This window comes from Wasmannia auropunctata, unplaced genomic scaffold (assembly GCF_000956235.1).
Source record: "Wasmannia auropunctata unplaced genomic scaffold, wasmannia.A_1.0 LD335994.1, whole genome shotgun sequence".
NCBI lineage: Eukaryota > Metazoa > Arthropoda > Insecta > Hymenoptera > Formicidae > Wasmannia > Wasmannia auropunctata.
The window spans coordinates 712,799-734,500 of record NW_012026896.1 but is presented as its reverse complement, the minus strand read 5'-3'; the positions used below and the strand labels follow the sequence as shown (position 1 = coordinate 734,500).

The 21,702-nt window shown below is 44.8% G+C and overlaps 2 protein-coding genes across 2 annotated transcripts in view; one reads left to right on the top strand and one right to left on the bottom strand.

Moving 5' to 3' along the window:
- LOC105453824 (ion transport peptide-like) overlaps positions 1-7,808 on the bottom strand; it is a 42,635-nt gene extending 34,827 nt beyond the window's left edge. The window contains exon 1 of the mRNA XM_011696041.1: positions 7,713-7,808. Coding sequence (XP_011694343.1) covers positions 7,713-7,715 — 3 coding nt within the window. The 5' untranslated portion in view covers positions 7,716-7,808. The remainder of the gene's footprint in view (positions 1-7,712) is intronic.
- The window catches only part of LOC105453825 (peroxisomal leader peptide-processing protease-like), a 28,166-nt gene continuing 7,302 nt past the window's right edge, over positions 839-21,702 (top strand). Inside the window, exon 1 of the mRNA XM_011696044.1 lies at positions 839-887. The gene's annotated coding sequence lies outside the window, so the exon portion shown is untranslated. The remainder of the gene's footprint in view (positions 888-21,702) is intronic.

Sequence of the window (21,702 nt, the reverse complement as noted above, 5' to 3'; positions counted from 1 at the left end):
TATATATATATACATATATACATTCTTTTTCGCAAGAGGTATCGCAATTCGGAAGCAGATTGTCGCGCGCACGGTTAAAGGAATCCGAGTCCGAGAAGTCCAACTTGAGAGGGAGCGAATGCTTGTCCGCCGCGCGTCGTGGCGGAGCGGCCGCTGAACGCAACACCGCGGCAGGAAACTATCATACGGGAGTGACTCATGTGTACATTACAGACGATGATCTCGCAAGTCGGAAGACGCGCTCGCGCGTGTGAGAAGGAGAGAGGAGAGGGAGAGACGGACAGGCGGCGAGAATCAAGCACGGGATACAAGCAATTCATTCATCAATGGTTTATCCCAAAGGGAATGCTTGCGCGCTCGATTCAGCGCGCTTCTAGGAAACAGGAAGATACATCAGCCAGATGCCTCTTCTCTCTCCGCCGAACTCTTCTGGATTAAAATGTTTCTCTTTTCTAAGAGAGTATCCCCCCCCCTCTCTCTCTCTTTCTCTTTCTTTCTCTGCCGTCGCAATTTCTCGCGCTCGATCATCTCGTCCCATCTCTCGCGTCAGATTATTTTATAATAAGTAATGCGCGGATTTTCTTGTGGGTTAATCGAACGATTTTGCTTAAGTGGCTTGACAAAGTGGCTGAACGAAATTAAAAATAATAAATAAGATAAGGTGATAACATAAAGGCAGTGAAAGATTCGGAGGAAAAAGAGGCTCCGTTTCTCAAAGCAATTTTGTTATGTCTTTTGCCAGCGATTACTTTTGCAAAACGTGAAGATATTGTATTTTCAGCGTCGTACGCGCGGACCACCATCGTCGGCGGTCTCTCTTCCTCTGGACTTTTGCCGAGGAGAAGGCGGAGAGACACAGGCGTAATTGCGACCACGTAGCCGAGCACGTACGTACATACGAGGACGGTGATGCCGAAGGTGGCGGCGGCGGTGGCGGCGGTGGCGATGGTGGAGAAGGAGAGCGAGAGAGAATTTCCTTTTGCAGCCTATGCGACGGCGGGTAGGACGCTATAAATAACCCGACAGCCTCCCTGAGAACGGAAAGTAGCTCGCCTTCGAGTTCCGTAACGAATTCCCGGGATTGCTTTCTGGATCAGTGGCCGCTCCGCGCGAGCCGCCACCGCGCGACTCTCGCGGCCGGCGATTAATGGAATCGCCGGTGACAAGCCTAAAATCGCGCACCGGAGCACCGTCGGTTTCCGGTCATGGAACCGACGATCGTGGAGCGATAAAAGGAAGGCCGAGCGGAAGTTGGGCGAAAAATTTCGTCGGAAGGAATTATCGGAAAGGTCCGCAACGTGATATGTTAATACTGCGACTGTCATGTACACCTGGTGTTTTTTTAAGGATTATGACACTCGATAATTACGGTGATAACTTTTTCTTCCATTTATAATTCGCACTCGGCGCTGAGACACGGATAGTGGAAGTTAAGCGAAGGATATGGTTTTCAGTTATATACTTTAATGCAGACGTACACAGAGAAAAACATTTCTAATTTGTATTCAATATTTCTATTTGCTTACATTTATTTACTTATATTGAAACGATATAAATGAAACGTTATTCTGTTATTTTGAGTACAATTTTTTTAGTTCTATTAAATCATATTGTTTAGCAGATAAAAACATGATTGTTGAAAACAATATTTTTTTTCAAAATTTGTTAAATTTGAAAAAATATTTCTTTCTATGTAGTGTTTGTCTGCGAATACTGTCGAAGTGTTAATAATGGATTTTTTGAGGAATTATTTTTAAAAATAAGCTAATTAATATAAAAATATCAGAATTTAGTTTTTTATCTGAGGCAACTATAGTCGTAGTGTTTCGAGTAAATCTAGATCGATATCTGTATTTCTACCTCACATCTTGCTTTATTGACGATAATGTCGCGAGTTAAAAGGCACGAGCGGCACGAGAAGGTGCAAGCCGAACACCTGCGCGTGAGATCGCGCCTCGGAACTGTCGTTCCATCGAGATCAGCAGTACTCGGAAGAGAATTATCTGCCCGGTGTAATTCGAAGACAGTGAGAGAGTTTGAGCATCGTCCGTCGATGTCGAAACTGCGTCACGCGACGATGTAACGTTGCGTCGAGATTCGATAACGCTTCGTCGTACCGAGGTCGAATTTGCGTAGGAAATCGGACCGTTTTATTTACTTCCGCAATACGATCTCGCAACTATTCTCGCACGTCACTCGTACGAGAATAATTCGGGGAGCCTATGTCAGAGCGAGAGTCTTGCCACATTCTTCTCGGAAGAATTTGTCGTGTAAATTATTCAAAGCAGACGGCGGGAGCGATTACGATGTAATTTTTGAACGATGAGATCGAGGAATCGAGAGAAACATCTTCCGCGCTTTTCTTGCCGCTCGCTATTACGGACGAAACTCGACCTTTTATTTGTTGGTGCTGCTGTCAGCGGGTCAAGATCAGAATGACGTCGTAATAACGGGGAGGAGGAGAGAAAGAGAGAGAGAGAGAGACGGGCCATTTCGCGGCTGCAGAGCCAAATCAAGACCAGGGTCCCGGCATCGCGTGCATGCGATGAGACACGCACGTGCAATTGCAATTAAATAGTCGTCGACTCGGCAGCAGCGCAGTTAATTGAAATAGTAAAAGCGCCCGAATCGTGCGAGTATTACGCACGCGAGATACGTGTACGCGGATTGCCGACACACATGCGTATATTTAATGCAAAATAGAAAACGAGCGACTGAACGTTCCTGACCTTTAACCGAGTGTGACGAGAAAAATATCTGCGTTTAGTTAACGAATAAATTATAGCGAGGAAATAAAGAAAACGAGATATAAAGAAAAAAATTTTTTAAACACATGTGTGCATATCTATTTCTAAAAATCTTAAATGTCTATAATAGACGCAAAAATATACAAAACAGATATTTTTATCAGAACTGAAGTGAAATGAAGTAACTGATACATAGAACATTTCACTGTATCTCGCAGTGTGCGAAAAGCTTTACTCAAGCGTTACTTGCTATTCTACACTATAATATTATATGTATTGCGTATTAAAAAAAAAACAATCCTTTATTACAGTCCAAGAAAACGTTTGCGTGACAATTTGCATAATGATCTGTCCACGTGCAGCGATTGACAGCGGCACAATACCGTCCCGTTCCGCTCGATAAGATATGATAAGGATTTAATTTGAACGTTTCTGTATCTGCATTGAACTTCGCCGTCACGCGTATCGAAACGCACATGCGGCACTTGCTTTCGCAAGCGAAGCAAAATGCCATACGGAGCGTAAATAACGTAATAACGTGGTCAACGGCCCGCCCAAGCGGGCGGTTACGCGCGCGACTTTGCTCAAGTGCGACGGAAACTGCGACGGAGACGGCTGATCGGCCGCGTGCGCATTGCGAAACGGAGAATTAAATCGCTGAGACATATTTTTCCTGCGTGCCTAAGCGGCTCTCGCTCTCGCGCGAAACAGCACGCCCCCGAGTTCCAACCGTCGAAACGTATTTCTTAAGATCGCTCGGATATTGTTGAGCTAAACCTATAGAGAGACGAGCTTCGAGCCGAACTTCTTCACAAGATGTAATTTGATTATATGTGGACATATCCTCGGCTCGTAAATCGAGAGGTTCGACTTTGAGATTTAGTTTGATAAACTGAATCCTTTATCGTCGCGCCGTATATCGTATACGCGCCGCGTCGCCTCTTCACAGTTGGCTGAAACTCAAGGCAACGGCCGAGCCCTCCTACCGTCATCGATGCAACACGTCGATGTAACGTCGATGCAACGCCGTCAGCGCGACGCGCGCGGGACGCGTGGTGACGTCGTGTGACGAAGTCGAATCGCTGTCCCGTAGTATCGGCGATACCCGCACTCGCGAAGTCAAAGTCTCATGGCCTCGGTGTGTTATCGTGCCGCACGCACGCTGCCGTCGCGCTTCATTCAGAACTTCGCTCGGCTGTTGTGCCGCGTGTGCATCAGCGGGTGATACGACGACACTCGGCGAAAACGACACGTGCGTGTAGTCATGTGTTGCAACATAATAAACGTATATCATAATTCGACATGCTATCCGCAATACGTTCCCGCTCGGTTGCGCTTGGGTAACTTTTAAATTTGACACAGTTTTATCTGTGTGCTTTCAGCGTTTTGTCAATTTTCCTTAAAAAAAGTTTATCCGCGTATCACTACTTCTCCCGCCTTCACGATCAAAGCTGTCAGAGTGTCTTACATCTTTTCTCAATCTTATATCTTTCTCAAAACTGAAAAGCATTCAACTTTTCATAGCATTTGCTTATAAAAAGTTGATAATGATATATATTTATATATTTATTTCTCTAAATTATATTTTGTCTCTTGCGATAATTCTTTCGAAATTCGCGAGATGCTCAACTCTATGACGGCTCAAGGAAAGTCTTCATAAAGAAGCTAGCAATTTTCCTAGCACGTCAGTAAAACGATGCGAGAAAATCAAGACCACGGTCTCGCGAGCGAATCAAGCGAGTCCGTAGCCTCTCGTCGGATTCCTCGCGGCGATCGTTCTCGCGCGACCGTGCCAAGAAGCAATTGAGGCGAATTAAAGGGACAATTAGGCGAGCCGGAGCTTCGGGCAGACAGCTGGACGTATCGAGAAACTTCTCAACACCCATCGGCGCCCGCATGAATTTTTACGCGCGAAATAAGCTTCCACGACGACGGCTTCCGATCTCATCACGGTCACAATCCGAATGAAAAATTATTAATTATTAAGAGTGCAGCCAGCCCCACTGAGAACAGCCAAGGCATAATCTATTTCGGTCGAATCGACGAATGTCTCTGAGGAGATTGTAATACAATTTTTTTTATGTCTAAATTTTCCTTCTTTTAACTTTGACTAAAACTCGAAACGAAAGCTTGGTCTTTCCGGTCAAACGACGTTTCAGTATTTTAAATCCGGGAATTACAGAGCGAGAGAGATGTTCGGCGATCCCTCCTTGCGTACGCTTATGTCGCGAGACGTGCTCACGCCCGAGTTTAAAGACGATCGCGCGATCCTCTCGCCCGTCGTCGACGCGATCTCATTCCGTCGGCTACGTCATCCGGACGAGCGAGCGAGCGAGCGAGCGACAATGGAATCGCGCAATTTCATTTTCTCCTTACTGGCTAGTTTGCGACGCGTTACTTTGCGGCTCGCTTAAATCGCGGCCGACCAATTCAACCGCGCGCTCGCGCTTAAACGATTCCCCGAAAGCTGCCGTAAATATGCGCTCTCCTCCGGAAAGGGTCGAGACACAAGAACAAGATACGAGAGATGGGGAACACGCGCGAAAGCCCAATCTGCAAAGGATTTTTGCACTTGCATCTCATTTATTAACTTTAATGAGTTGTTTCTATAAAGCACTCTGTTTAACACTTCTCTCGATCAGTATTTGCAGTATTTTTTTTGCTTTTCACATTATATTTTAGAGTATATATTAATAATAATATTACCATATATATTATATTACATATATAAATAATATACATCCTTAAGTATAATCATAGATATAAAGCACCCATAATTTATTGAATTTTCTTGGAAAAGGTGATAATAAAAGCTGAAGGAAGACTTACAAAATATTGAAGTTATTATAAAAATAGATATCACTTTTCAATAAAACTGTTTTTAATTTATTTTTTTAATATAAAAACATTTACATCAATTTATTGGGATGTTTTATTCTTATGACCAGGGCTGTATATTATTTATCTTCTTTCTCTTACTTCTTATTTTGCACTCACCACATTTCCGCGCGATGTATTTTATTTCCTGCGCTCGTCCAAGTCTCACGCCACCGGGCCGCGATAAAATCGATATTCGATTACCGAAGATCGGCGCGCAGCTCTAACACCATTTAAGAGATCTTATCGCTCTGATAAGGAAAATGTCGAAAGTTCTGATGCAAAGTGCGGCGCATGTGCATCAGACACTTCGTGCGCATTGTGCAAAGTGCGACGTGAGTGAATGGGTAATGTTTCCCCGAGCACCTATGTACGTCCCCCAAGCTTCCATATTCATTACACGTCGTTACACTATTTACATACCATTAAGGAAAAAAAAGTGCTAATTGCAACGTAAAGCTTCGTGCGCGAGGTATTCGTTCGGCATAGACTCGTAAAAATACACGCGACTCTTTAATTACGGCGTACGATTTTTCGCCTTGGGTCTTCACGTTATATCCTTAACAGAAACCACTCTTCGTGCAAGTAGGTCGCAATTATTTACTTCTTTTTTTTATATAATATATGTATATCAGCATCCTGCGCGTGGACGTAATATCGTAATGACGTAACCGCGCGCGTCGCAGCGGGGAAAAGTATAAAAGTCACGCGAGTGTCGACGATGTTGCGTCGGGATTATTATCGGGTTCCTCCAGTGCGATTCAGTTCCCATCGGCACGCGCGCGACCGGTTTCGTAACGTTCGATCATAACGACATCACATGTGCGTCCGCCGATCTCGTCGCCGCGATGTTACCGGAAAGCGACGCGCGCTCCCGGCGAACACAATTCATTAATAAAACACGAGTGTACGCGCCCCTCTCCTCTCCCCTCTCCCCCTTCTCCGTGATAGCTTTTTTATTCATAACGAATAGCGAGCAAGCGACTCGCGTTGTGTTAAGTAACGCGCGCGCGAGGCATCCGCGCGGTCTCGACCGCGCGTAATGCGCGCACGTTGCACCCGCGTGTGACCCGAATTGTTTATGCAGACCCGCGGTCGTCCCGCATTAAATCTGCGAGAGTAATTTATCCGGACGCAAAGAGAGAGAGAGAGAGAGAAGAGATTGCACGCGCGGCCTCCTGTTTTCCTCCTTTCTCTCCGTTTCTTAAATAAGAGCTCTCATTCGAAGAAAATCAGAGAGAGGTAATCTTCTCGATTGACTTAATTGACCGTTTCTTATTTTAAGTGTTCGTCAAATAGCTCAGATCGTCTACGTGAGTTTAGCAATTCATGAGCCGCATGTGGTAAGATCTATTTAACCCCGTGCAGCCCGTGCGACGTAAAGGATGTAATGTAGACTCGTGTAGACGTAATTTCAAATTCTACAGCACAATGCTGCTATAAATATTGGTCTCTTGTACCCGGTAGAGAGAAACCGTTTATGCAAGTATCTTGAGCGTACGGGATTTCTAATGTTAAAAGAGAAATTGAGCAAGCGATACTCAATTAAAGTCGAGGCATTTAAATCACTCGAGAATTCATGACATCGCTGATACCATGATTTCTTTTACGATTTTTGCGAATTTTTAGCACAACTGATAAAACAATCGATGATTCTATTTTTCAAAAAAATTCATTTATGAAAATATCAAAAGTTGTAATTTTAATTATTAATTTAATCGTTTTTTTTATATTTTTACAAATTTTGAATTGTCTCGCATCAAAGAAATAATTGCAGATTATAAAATGAAACAATTAATTCTATTTTTTTAAAATTTATATATCGAGCTAGCAAAAGCTCGAATTTTAATTATTATTTAAACTCTAAAGGTGCTTAATCACAATATAATATTTTGCTTTCAATCGAAATTTTTAGTTATAATAGTTTTGAAAGTCTTTCTTAATTGGGAAAAGAATTTTGTTATAATAGACTTTCATATTTCTTACGGTGTCCCTTAAAAAATGTAATTTATCCAATATCCCTTGATCGATCGTTCACTGATATAACTACTTTGTAAAGAACGCACAGATCATTTGATCTGCACTTACCATGTCTGAATCCCTCTGACGAGCTCTTGGTCTCCTGATGGTTTCACGCAAGAACTATTCCTCGGCCAAGTCTACTCGATCGTGTCCGGCGTCCTTCTGATCCGTGCGTCGCGACGCACCGCGTCTAATATACACCTCTCTACGGGGTGTCCTCTACGGCGTCTGTACCGTGTCTTCGCCCCCGCGCGCTCGTTCTTCGTCAACGATCCCCGTTATCGCCCGCCCTCTCACCACGCTCGTACATCCAGCGGTCGTGTGTTGCCATTACTACCCCACCGCACCACGGAAGATGCCCCAATTGTGCGGATCCGACAGAAATAGAGTCTGCAATCTTCACGAGTAATGAGTAACCGTCGTCTTAGCCGTCTACTTTTTCCTACGAGTCGTCGAGGGCAAGCCTCTTGATCTCGTTTCAACCCCCCACCCATCTCCCCTCTGCCGCTTGCAGCATCCGTCCCAGGGGTATTCCACGCTACGCGTCGTCGGGGGAAACGCGTGCGTTCGTCTCTCTCCCGCGTCCTTCCTCTGTTTACTTAATTTACTCGCGATGAGCCCTTAATGCCGCGACGCCCGACGAGTGTGGGTGGAATATCAGCCTCACGTACACAGAAGCGGATGATCAACGGCAATTTTTAGGGCGCACGTGGAGAGACCGAACGATGTCGGGGCGCGCGAAATTGCATCTCGTCCACGTGTCGGCGTGACGCGCGAGACGACGCGTGTTTCGATGATACGACCATATCGACCACCCGAGCGATCCGAATTTTTGTGAATGGAAGCTTCGAGCGGAGGCGTCATTAACAAAGGTATAGTTATTGCGAGCATTGTAGTATTTTTAATCGGTGATGGTACTTTCGTCGCGGGGAGGAATATATTTTTGCAAGTAATATAAATATGATTGGAACAGTAGGTATACAAATAGACATGAATAGATATGGTATATAAATATATCTTGGCTCAATCACACGTCTGGTCGCAGATGCACATATTTTTCTTCTTTTTTCTCAGCATCGTACGAGGTGTGTCCTGTAATCGAGATTCGTCTTTATTAGTTGCTTACGACGTGAGCAATAAAAATCCGTGTACATTCGATGTAAATTGGACGGCGTGCGCGTCCCTTCAAATCTGTCAAATCAATTTTATTCAGTCTCTCAGACACGTAGCGCTGTCATTATGCTATACGTTTATAAAAATGCGTGTACGTGGGATGGGAATAGATTTGAGGGTTCGTTTTGCAACGAAATTCGACTTTAAATTTACGAGCTATCGGTAACCGCGCTTAAATTATCTGACGAACGTGAATAATCATCATCACGCGGGATAATCAAAGGGCAGCGTCAAAGGAGTCCGCACGGAAAGTGGAGTTTTAGAAAAATAATACGATATCGAGAATATACTTCGGCATTTTTACGTGACTTATTGGATTTGCCCGAGAATGTCTGACAATGTTTTCCGCGCTTGTTCTCGCTAACGAAGAATCTGCTCGCGACACGTAAGTTGCGAGAATCGCCTAATCGTGTTTTCCCGCAATTTCTGTATCGACGTCATAATGAGATGATTGATACAGTCGACCCTTAAGGAGTGCAGATTTCCACGAGTCAATCTCGCGCGACTGGCAAAAAGTCCCGACCGCGATCGGCGGATCGCTCGACAACGATGAAACGGATGCGCTGTTCTTGCATGGCTAATCGCGTGACGCAAATCATTTTTGCCCACTTCGATCTTTGCAAAAAACGTCCCAGAGAACTGCAGTTTCCAAAGTTCCCGTCGCGTGTGAGGCAACAACATATATTATGTTCTCGGTATATATAGAGAAATCGCGAGGTATACATTTACATATAGCTAGTCCGGAGCAATAGTCATATCTCAAAAAATGTCATTTTTCAGGAGAGCCTTTCAAAGATTGGCAAAAATACCCCCAAGTAGAAAACAACTGGCATAAGGAATTTATGAATCAACTCTAAATTTGGGATTCATGATTACTTAGCTTTAACTACTTTAATTCCAATCTTTATGTATCAACTGCCAATCCTTGAAAGGAATCCTTGAATCCTGAAAAATGACATTTTCTGAGATATGACTCTATCGCTCCAGACTAGCGATATATGTCGCATTTATTAATATGTAATGACATACACGAGCTCGAACGTGTTAATTCAGTTCGATCGCTGCGAGAAAATAAAAGTTCCACGAATTAATTAACGCTCGTTCGGTAAGTGCAGAAACAACCGTGGACTTTGCACGGCACGTAATACCGTCTGGTATATTTTTTTTTCTTTCCGGAACGGCGGAGATTCCGGATATTCTATATCTATTATTATCTCTCGAGGATCGAAGTCTAAGACGTCCCGAGTGACTGTGGCTGTGAAGACGAGGAAACGGCGATTCCGCGAAATTTACTCGGACACTACAGAAGAATGACTATTACAATTAGCTTCGAAGAGAAGTTATATTCATGGAAAGAACAGTTTTGTGCCCAAGTATTCCAAACATTTAATTTCAGATATAGATCTGAAAATAATTGTTGGACCGTCAATAATAATTAATGTAAAAGTGACTATTTTGATGAAAAAAATGTCCAATACTTTTCAGTGTTTTTCATCTTGTAAAAAATATTTTTTGTTGAACCTCTAAACATTTTATATTATTTTTCACTTTATTATAAGACAGTACGAGTAAGATGATACAAATATATTAAATTATAATTCATTTAATTTTATTTCATGCAGTTGACATTTTCAGTTCAACATCAAACTTTTGGCCGGCGGGCAATAGCATATTTCTAATATTACGATAAAAACGCAACTACCGGCGGGGAACACACATTTAAAATCGAATCCCCGTGTTTGCAACGCGTCGCGCGGGGAAAAGATTCTGAAAATCGCGCGCGTATTTCTCGCATGCGCTCGCGATGAAATCGCGTGCGGCGGATTTTCGCGCGAGGCCGAGACGACGGACGCTCGGCGACGGACGCAGCCGCGATTCCTGCAGCCCGCGTGTTACATGAATTCATCGCACGGAAAGCCTTTCCAATTCCTGGCATGTTCCTGTACCAGCGGCTTCTGTGCCGCTTCTCGGCCGTACTCGAGCTCCCGGGTACACACTCTGCAAGTAGTTAGCTGCACCCGGTGCTAAGAGTTTCTACGTCATTACAAACCGATCTCGACGTCGTTTGCAGTAGCACATATGAAACCGGAAGAGATCTCTCTAAACTGCTAGTTATTTCGCTAAATATTTGCCATATGGAAGTAGAAATTAAGGCGAACTCTCCTGCAATATTCTGTAATTAAGAATTTCGTCACTCTCTCGTCGTATCATCTCCTCTAGCCGTTCCAGATTCATCACTCGCGTTTTTTTTTTTCGCCACCTGTTGCCGCGGAGAATCTCTTTCCGTTTTTCCCTCGATCAGAGCTGCAGGACTCTCGATTGCAGCGGCCAGAACCGCGCGTTTAAGTTTACCGGAGTAAAAGAAACGCGCGCGCTCGCGCGCGCGGCACATTCCTCGCGATGAAATTACTGGTTATATATAGAACGGCCCCGCGGCCGTTCCTCTATATATCTTATTATGGTAAATGAAAGTCCCCCCCCCCCTCCGGTGGTGCGGTTACACCGGAACGATAGCTGGCCATATGGGAAGCTTTTAGAAACACGCGCGGAGCGGGCGAGTTATGCGCGGCGCGACACGGCCCTCTTGTGCGCGTTACGTCGGGGAAGGAGAGCACACAGTTTACTTAATTCTCCATTCACTCGCCAAGGTGCACGACGATAAATTCGACGAACGCGCGGCCGACGTTGAAATTCCGCTCGCGCGTTGTTCTTGCGTGATGTACGCTAAGAACGTGACGAGCCGCACGTATCCGTCGGCGGTGTAGAAATCGCCGGGATTACTGCCAATCGGGAGTCGCTCTGAAACATCCTGGACAACACGAAGGGCATTAAAATCAGGGCATAGTATAAAAAAAAACGTCTTTAAGACATCCTTTGGACGTCTTATATTTCGATTTTGGACTTTGTGTTCTCTCGAAGATCGAGGAAACGTAAGATCAACCCGAGCGGGAACGAGAGACGCTTCTCTTTTTCTTTTTTTGGCGACAAACCCTCGCGCTTTTACCCCGTAAAATGTCGCACTAACACGCGTTATTTATCGCGCAGCGCGAAGAGCTGGGTTACAAACGTGGAACACGTGGAGTTACGCGCTACGCTAATCCTACCGCAAACGGACTAACCGATCGCTAAGTGGCACAGCGGTGCTGCTGCTGCTGCTTCTGTGATACCTGCACGACTAGTATCAGGCGCAAACGACCTCTGCAAACATCAGTAGTTAGTTAGACGGGGGGAGCAGCTCTAACTCCAAATTAGCTAAATTAACCCCGACTAAGTTCTGGCCTGGCCGCAGTTTAGGTTTCATCGACCTCGATATTAACGCTAAATCCAATCTAGACGCAGAATGGAACCATGGCGAGGTAGAAGAGAAGACTAACTTTCCTTTAAAAGAATAACTATGTTTCTCGAGTTCTCCCAGGACCCAGAGAGACATACATATATCTGGAATGCCAAACGTAATCGCCCCGATGTTTTATTACTTATAACAGGATTCGGTATCAGATGCAACTTTCGGCCAGATTTTCGTGTCGAAACTACTATCCTGTCGCCATTCCTTTATTTCTGACAAGACAAAGCGTCGCAGGTCTTAATTATGCGCGTCGTTATTAATTATGCAAATCGTTATCAAGATGCGAGTGGTAAGGGGGGAGGGGGGCAGAGGACGTCGACACGAAAATCTGACCGAAAGTTGCAGTGTCCGATTCCGCGACCACCGACTTGTACTGTGATTGTGAGAGAAACTGTGCGGACCAGACAAGACGCCGCCAACGGTCGCTGCAAACGACATGGCGTGTTCGCCATCGCCGGACCCAGCGAGACCGGGAGAGAGAGAAAGAGGGAGAGAGAGAGAGAGGCCATTGCTGCCAAGCCAGGCACTGTACAGAGAGCGCGGTTACGTACATACGAGAGAGCGCTCTCGTTTTATTTGATTTCTGCCGCCGCTGCCACGCTGTCTAGGCGACTAGGCTCGAGCTCTACACGTTCTACTCTCTCCTTCCCTCTCGCTCCGGTTGCGCACTCTCCCTTTCCCCGCGCGTCTCCCTCGCGTATATACTTCGTCTCTTTCACTTCATTTGCTTTACTTCGCCTTCCCACCCTTCCTGCGCCTTCCAGTCCCGCTCTCTTCTTTCTCTTTGTCTTTTTTTTTCTCCTTATGCCCCGATCCATCCTCTCGCTTCGTCTTCTCTGTGTCTCCCTTTCTTCCCTATTTCTCTCTTTTGCCGTATCCTTCTTTTTTTTCCCTCAACTTCCTTCCCTCTGTCCCTCGTCCTACCAAGAGTTTCCCTCGGATTCTTCGCCGTTCTACGGCGCACTTCACGGTCCCATCGCTGTCAGCCCTCTCTTTTCGAGATCTCCGCGGACATAAATTCCGTCGAGCTCGAAACTTTAAAGATAAACTCTAAATAATTCTATGGAAATCGATATCTCTTTAGCGATACGCGCATTAATTTATATCAATATGTAAATACTGAAAAAATAACGCTAAAAGAAAACGCATCCCGATTGAGAGACAAACACGCGGGAATAAAAACCGACCGGCGGGGGGACCACACCCCGAAGCGACTTCGAAATGGCGCTCTTCGACTTCTCTACTCCGCTCTCTTTCTCTTTCTTTCTTCGACTCGCTTCCCGCCGACTCGCCATCGCTCGTTTTCCGTTCGTTAAGATGCCGCGGCAACAGGCGAGGACGATTTCTCGGTAAGATAAGCGAGAGTCCTCCCGCTGGCATCCTCACCTCTCGCACCTGCGAATCTCGTTGTGGGGCCCTCCTCCCCCGTCCCCTCCCCTGACCGCGCGGAGAACGCGCGCGGCACCGCAGATACGCTCCAACACCCGGGAGAGAGAGACCAGCTGGCAGCTGGTTCGGGTGACGCGCGAAGGCTCCCTCCTCTCTCCCTCCAACCCCTGCCCCTTTGTTCCCGTTTCAGGCCGTTCTCCAGTTCCAGCGTCTTGTGCTGACGTAATACAGAAATCAAGGCCACCTGATGTCACGCGAGAGTGTCAACGTCGAGGCATTTGTTGGTCAACCCCCTTTGCAGGAGTTCGTAGGATGTGCGAGCACAAATTCTGACATTATCCATGGCTGGCCATCTGCGTGAGAAGATCAAAATCTCGAATGTGAAAAAGAAATCTCGAAGGAGAAAGTATTGCTAATGGGACACGCACTTCTCTATTTTAAATACATATACCTACATGCATCCCGATAAAATAATTCTGACTGACTTCTGATTTATCGATTTCTTCGACACGTGGGCCGGTCGCAGAACGTCCGTCGCGCTTTAAAACAGCTTTCTACGGTACGGACGTTTTTCGCGAGATGCTCTCTCGCGATAGGGCGACGACGGGAATTGCCGTCATTAATTACTGTAGAGATATCGAGCCCGCCGATCGTCGATCGAGCGGCGGGACGACGAATAGTCTTTGATCTCGGCATACTGTGTCCGATGATTGCGACTTCTCTGGAGTAGTCTGGAGTACGTGGCTCAGCGAAAAGGAGGAGGGAGGAAAAAAAAACAGAAGAACACTTTATCGAACATGTCGCCAGTCGGCGCAGCGGCGGCGGCGGCGTTCGCCCTCTTCTCGATTCTTCGGCCGAGCCGTATCCGCGCGCGATACTTCGGAACAATAGCCCATTATCGTGGTCCACAATGCGATCTGCGCGCGTGTGTAAGACAGCGGGCGATACGCGAGGGTCCTACGCCCTCAAAAGCAATGTAGCGGCGAATCGTCTTTTTTTCCCCTCCTTCTTTCTCTCTCTTTCTCACACTCTTGATTTCTATTAATGTAAATAATTAAATTTAATCTCGATTTAACTTTTATCTTTTATCTTTTTCTAGATCTAAGAAAGGATTTAAAAGGTAATTTATATTAGTAAAAATGAGCCAAAGTTGAATTATGTGGGGGTGAACTTTGTCACACGCCGCGTGACGTGCTTATTTAATACCTTGACTACCAAGATTTCAGCATTGATAAATCTAGTAAATTATGTTAAGGCTTTATTATTTTTTAAAAATGTATTAATATAATTAATATAATTTATGTTATTTCTTTAACGTGTCTCGGGCACGTAAAATTATTCTTAAACGGGTAAAAATGAATGAAACTGTGACCTGTACAAATGGGACCATTGCGGAAATTTACGCGTCACTCAGATATGAATGACATGACGGTCAAAGTGTTAAATTTATTTAGTGCTCAACATCGTATACGCTGCATACATGCTAAATATGGCACATAATGATATGTATCTTCGTCATTTTTTAACAGTTAGTAAGGTTTCCGTATTATTTAATTTATTTACTTGTAATTTAATTATTTAAGAAAGAAAACACTGCACAATATTATAAGATTGATACGACGTACCGATAACCTCAGCTGGCATTTCCCTGTCAATGATTTTTTAGCGTACAACCTCTGGGCGGAGAGATTCGCGATAAAATTGAGATCTCTGAAATTGACGTCGTAATTTATTTCCCTCTTACCTGCAGAGGTATCGGCGCGGATCCCCTTTTACGCACTGCCTTGTGTACGCTTTCACGTCGGGTCGGATATTCATTAAATGTCGCTTAAACTTTCCAACGAACGTACGCCGGCAATTTCTCAGATACGTCCCGATGAACGTATACATATTCATTCGCGAACGCTCGCTCGGCGCGCATTCGAGACGGGATTCGCGCTCGTTGATCGCAAACGCGTCGGCCTTTACGCTACTCGCGAGCGATATCGAGCGATATTGTTAATTGAATTATGAAACTGTCGTCCGCGATTGTGCGAAAGCGACGTTTTCTGCTCGAGCGACCGAAAACCCCGAAGAAAAACGAAGGGGAACGGGGAGAGCAGCGGAGATCTCTCGCCCCGTAAGGAAACGCACGAGACGTTCGCGTCGCGGCGAGATATGTACGCTATTTATAGACTTTGTCGAAGGTGAGGTATATTCGTCCTTGCGTATCAAGGCTCCGAATTAATTCTTTTTTCTTTCAGAATTGCTGCGCTTCGCGTTCGATCCGCTGCGCTCTTCCGACGTCTTCCTCGAGTCTGCAAGCCGGCTCGTTAATTAATGGCTCGCGACGTCTAAAACGATCCTTGAATCGCGATGAACTCTGCGATCAGGTTCATGTATTCCGGTTTACAGCTCGTTTCTGAATTTTCAATCGGTAGCAACTTTTTATCCGCATGCGTGAGGATGTGAATTAATTTCTACTTGTAAAAAATCAAATAAATTGGAACGGATTAAGAGTCAATTAATATTAGCTCGGGCAATTAGAAACTTCTAATTCGCAATTAATTAATTCAAAAATGTTCGATGTTTGCAAATTTTTGTTGATCATTCCGAATTCTGCTATTTCGAGAATGTAGTCGTTATCCGCTTGGGAAACGCGTCCTCGCGTCGAGATGAGCCTCGCCGGCGTGGATCGTGTTCCGGCTGCAGCGACGATAACGAGCTGCACGATGCACCGTACGTTCCGAGGTGCCAAGCGGTCTACCGGTGCAAGACTGGAGCAAAAACTAGTCCAGCTTACCCAGCCCCGGACACGCCCCAGCGGCTTCTCCCGCTGCAGTTTCTTCCTTTTGCCAACGCCGGCGATTTCCCATCCCGAACGAGAGCCCGATTTTTCGTTTACCACGAAAGGAAGCCAATCCCCCCCCCCTCCCCTTCATCTCTCCCTTTTGCCGCGGCGATGGAGAAGAAAACCCGGCTGCTTGATGTCGATGATCGTCGAGTTAGCGCGACCTACGTGCTGTTCTGGACGCGATCGTACCAGGGGATGGCCTTGGGCCGAACCAGCGACGACCTTGGCACGTCGTATGCTTATACAGACATGTCCCTTTATGGCAGAGATGAGATGAATCTTTTTTTCGAGCGCTCTTGATGGTGCTACATTAAATGCCGATTTAATATGTGACGTGCGAATTTCCAAAGAGTTTTTTCGGAAAATTGCATTACACTATCTTTTGTATACTTTTATCGTCCAATCTTGTTCTGCTGTCTATATTTATTTTATTCTCTTATGAATATTGTATTGTTTAGTCAGGCGATTCGCGGATAAGATTTCGATCGCGCGGTATCTTTAATTATCGCACGGAGCGCAGAGCAGAAGTACAAGATCGCTTTAAAAGCGCATGCACGTGGATTTCTAAGACTACCGCGGAAGAAAAATCCAACTCGAATGACCACCGCCGGCGGTCATCCGGCGGTCGATCCGCGCGCGCGGCCGGGTACTTATTAATTATCGCATAAATTGCGCGCGCTGGAGAAGCTCGCTCGAGCGCGCGATGAGCGGGACAAGGCGAGGCGAGGCGAGGCGAGGCCTGGGCTCGTATACACATATATACACCTGGGATCGTACACAATTTCCACGGCGGCAGCGGCGTTCGCGAAATCCGATTATCCCCGCGATGTTTCAGTAATTGAACGTGCGCCGCGAGCGGCTAGGCCGCAGCCAGAGCGCGCGCGACTTAAATGGTACGGAAGACCATCGTTATTCGATCTAAGTCACGAGCAGAAAATTAGATAGCGGCGGTGCGCCGCGCCGCATCTCCGCCTGCAGCTCGCTCGCAGTAGAACCGGTCAGTTATCGGATAGGCGCGGCGGGGACGTGCACCGCGCGCGCGGTCCGCTTTTTGCTCCTCGCGCGCTTAAATATACAAAAGGATCACTCGGCATAATGTGGAGCGAGCGGCGGGGAGGGAAAATCGCGGTGGGTGGTGAGGCGCGGGCACCTTCGCGGATGTCCCGAGCGAAAGAGACGGCCATTCGCTGCTCTATTCCGCCGGTATATGTATATCGGGTGATTTATAAAACGCGGCCAGCCCGTATCAGACGCGATCGGAATTGAGAATTGCGAATTCGAGATTAGAACTCGACCGGTCAGATAACTTTTATTTTAATCCGTTTCAGTCGGATTGATTGAATTCTAATCTCCATCTCACCAATCAGTCTTCAATGCGTAGTCTGATACAGGACTACTTTTCGAGCATTGTATGAGCATTTTACAGCGAGATACTCGCGAGATTGTTTAGTCTCGTACTGTTAAATATTAAAGACTCAAATTTAAACCAATTTCTTGAGTTAAATAATATTTTGATATTTTTTACTTTCATGTATGTCAAAATTTACTATTTTAACACAAAAATATTAAGTTAAAAAAAATAACTATATACAATCAAATCATTTCTATAGTTGAATTGCGTAGGTCTGCAGGTAAACAGTGTCTATATTAACATATGGACTGAATAATAAACTAAATTTAAATGAAATTTAATATTTTTTGAGTTAAATTGTTTAACTTCATTTTTTAAATTAATAATATGTTGAGTAGGAGCATTAGCGACCTAGGAATGATTTAAAGTGACTTCACTTGGATATAATTTGATATTAATAAATTGAATAGAACGAAAATTTAAGCGAATCTTTCTTTCGCAAGAAGTTGCAGATATTATTTCGTGGGTCTAAACACTGTTTGTGTTTGATTCTTCGTATTTTTATAGCGGAGCGTACCTCTTTAAAAAAACTTGACGCAGTTACTCCCGTCTCCCCAAATCTCGAGTCCATTTGTTCTCTCCTGTAGATTTCGCTAATGTTCTCTTAGACTTAATTACGGCGATATTTCAAACGGACAGAGAATCGCGCGTAGTGAAATTAGTTCGCGAACGTTAATTAGGCGTTATCTAACGTCGACCCGTATTATAAATTATAAATGAATCGCGTATCCCGTAAGCGGTGAGACTTGCGCGTGATATTTTTCGAAGCCTTCGTGGAAAAACGGGCAAAACAAATCAATCGACTGATGGCGTCCATTAGGCTATCCAGCTCGTTATCGTCATTTTTTTCAACTCGTTCAACTTGCGGATAACACTTAGCTAGGTCGGTAAGAATTATCGTGGGCGAGGGACATCGTCACATCTATTTTATAAGTCAAATCTTGTTTTGGTTTTCCTAATTGGTGCTACCAATTCGGCGCTGTAGATATCGGATGTAGCGAATGTGTTTTTATATTGCAAATATATACTTATACACGTAGTCAAGTGCCATAAATTCTGTTACTAAGAAAACTGAATTTATTTCGTAATTAAAAGAAAAAGCTACATAGGAAACTCGCTCTATTACATACAAAATGAAAATAATCATAACTATTAGAAATGCCCGCTTTTTAACTTTATAAATTTCTTTAAACTATTGTATTTTAAACCCTCACAGCACGCAAAATCTTGATGCTGCTGTCTTCGTCAGATCGGCTTTCAAAACTTCGATATTTTGGTGAGATTTAGAAAAAGTCTTTTCGTTTAGAAGGAAAAGGCGAATCTTTACTGAAAATCTTACTAAAATATCGAGATGCTAAATGTTGATTTAACGAAGACAACGTTGATACTCATTGAGATTTTGCGTACTGTGAGAGTTTGAAATCCATTTGAAAAAATTTGTTAAGTCATCAGTAGACACTTTTAATAGTTACGATTATCTTTATATTGTATGTTGTTCAATTCATAATAAAACGAGTATATATTGCATGTTGCATTTTTCTTTTAGTTAAGATTATAAAATAAATCAATTTTTTTTTAACAACAGAATTTGTTGCACGATTAAATATCATTATTGTGTATTGTATTAAATGTATTTTGCTGCTGATGCTTCTGGCAAACTTTCCGATCTGGCGAACTTCACGGCGGATCTTACATCGTCTATACACGATGGCCGACGATGCAAATTTACGTTCGCGTGCATGCATCTCTCTGTATGCGAGAGCGGTTAATACACGAGCGGCGGAAGAAGAGGTAGAAACACGGGAGGGATGGTCGGCAATTTTCATTGAAGATCGGCCGGCAAACTGGCAAGCGGTCGCACGGCCATCATTGTCGGTCAGAGGGAGGAACCAAGAAGAGGAGTACACACGAAAGTCGATCGAGAGAGGAAGCACTGGCGGATTCGAACGAGGGGAAAAACCGTGAATTTCAAAACGTTTAATTTAGTTAACGTTTGCGCGGTGCCAGTTTTAATTCGATCCAGGCCGCACGGAAGATCTCCAGAACACTGCTCTCAATTATGACAGAAGAATTGACAAACCGAAAGAACCGCATAATTATATTCACGATGTGGTTTAGAACTTTACAGGCGCAATAAAGATTATTTCGAGCTTGCTTTACGACTTTGGCCGCGAATTTTACCTTGAAATTTTCGCCCGCGGTGTTATCTTAGGATAGCCTCTCGGGACCGCTATTACTACTCGAAATTAAAGAGAGAGAAAAAAAAGAAGAGAAACGCGAGTCAGCTTGAGAATGGCCCGTTGACGTGCCATTCTCGTGCATTTCTCGTACACGCGCCCGTGCGTTTTTTTTCCTCCCCAGCACGGAATCCTTTCATCTCCAGCTAGACGTCTGTAATTGTCGTGCTTCTCTTTAGCGCCGACTCCTATCCCGCGCGTGTATTATACGTCATCATCTCGTCGTAGGCTCCTCAGACATCTGCGATTCTGTCTGCTCGCGTTTATTTTTGGGCGCCCTTCTCCCCGTCCTTCCCCTCCCTGCCACTCTTGTTAGATCTTTTTCTCGTTTTCGTGACACGTGCCGTCAAACCAGTTCCCGACACTTGCGGTCCACCGCGCAGTTCTGAGAAAATCGGACCTTCTAATACGTCACACGTTTACTACAAAAGTGTGACGTATTCTGCCGGTTCTCATGCGTTTGCCTCGTGGCGAACGTTTCTTTCTTTTTTTTTTCATTAGCCTGCTTTTTTTTACATGCCTCAGCCGTCAGCTGCTGAGTCACGATTATTTTCAGCGCCTTTTTATTATCCTGGGAGGAAGATTTTCCTGCATCGTGCCCCACTTTATTTGTGCGGAGACGGCCCAAAATTTTTTGTGCAAAAAATGCGACGGATCACACCGCCGTTTAATGCGTCGCGCGATTCGGCACCGTGAGACGCTTCTGTTTAAAGGCAGTAGATGATTCGAAATACTCCGATCGTCTCCTGTCAATCAACGTGTGATTTTATTTAAGTGCACTTGTGAGAGCATCACAATTAATTATTGCTCCATGCAATTTTGTTCTAAGTAGAATATAGATCTAGGAGAATATCTCGATTAATGATTAAAATAACGCGATAATAGTAATAAAACAATTGGATAATGAGGATGATGTCACTATATAGTTAATAATATTACAGTCCCAAGTTGTCGCGCCGCGACATGAGATTTTTTTGAATAAGTCGCGTATATATTTGTAAAATTCCACCTCGGGACTAATTGTAAATCTCAAGACTGAGAGCCTGAGAGAGTCGGGTTTTTTTTCCTCGCAGAACGTTTGCGTTATCGTTTAGGTATGCGGCCGTAATCATACGGTATTTGCGAAGGGATTTCCTAGCTCTCGCCAACGACGCAGATGTACAAGTCACTCCTGACTCCGCCGCTCCTCCGCTGCCGATCTCGTTCTTTTTGGTTCACCGCGCACGATGGTGACTCACGATTACGCGGCGCGGTAAAACCGCGTCTCGTTTTTTTTCCCCCCTTTCTTTTTTCTTTCGTCTATCCTTTTTTCTCCCTCCACCGTCGGCCCTTTTTATCGCGCCAGCACCGCGATTTCACGGTGCCGCGCTCGCGACAATTAACCCTTTCACCGTTGAATTGCGCGACGAATGTGGCAGCTGTGCTCCCTGCGAGAGTATCCCCGATGTTTGATCGCTCAATATCTCCGTCGTGTTGCAAAACGTGCAATTACTTAGGTCGTAACAGGTGCGACAACCGTGTCCTGATCGGGTACCTACACGGAAAAAGATTTGAAGATTTATTTGATGGGATAACGAGTTGTAACATCGAGAGCTCTACTAAAATTTTATTTGTGTAAAGACAGAGAAACAAAATTATAAATTTTATGTTTAAATATAGATACGTAT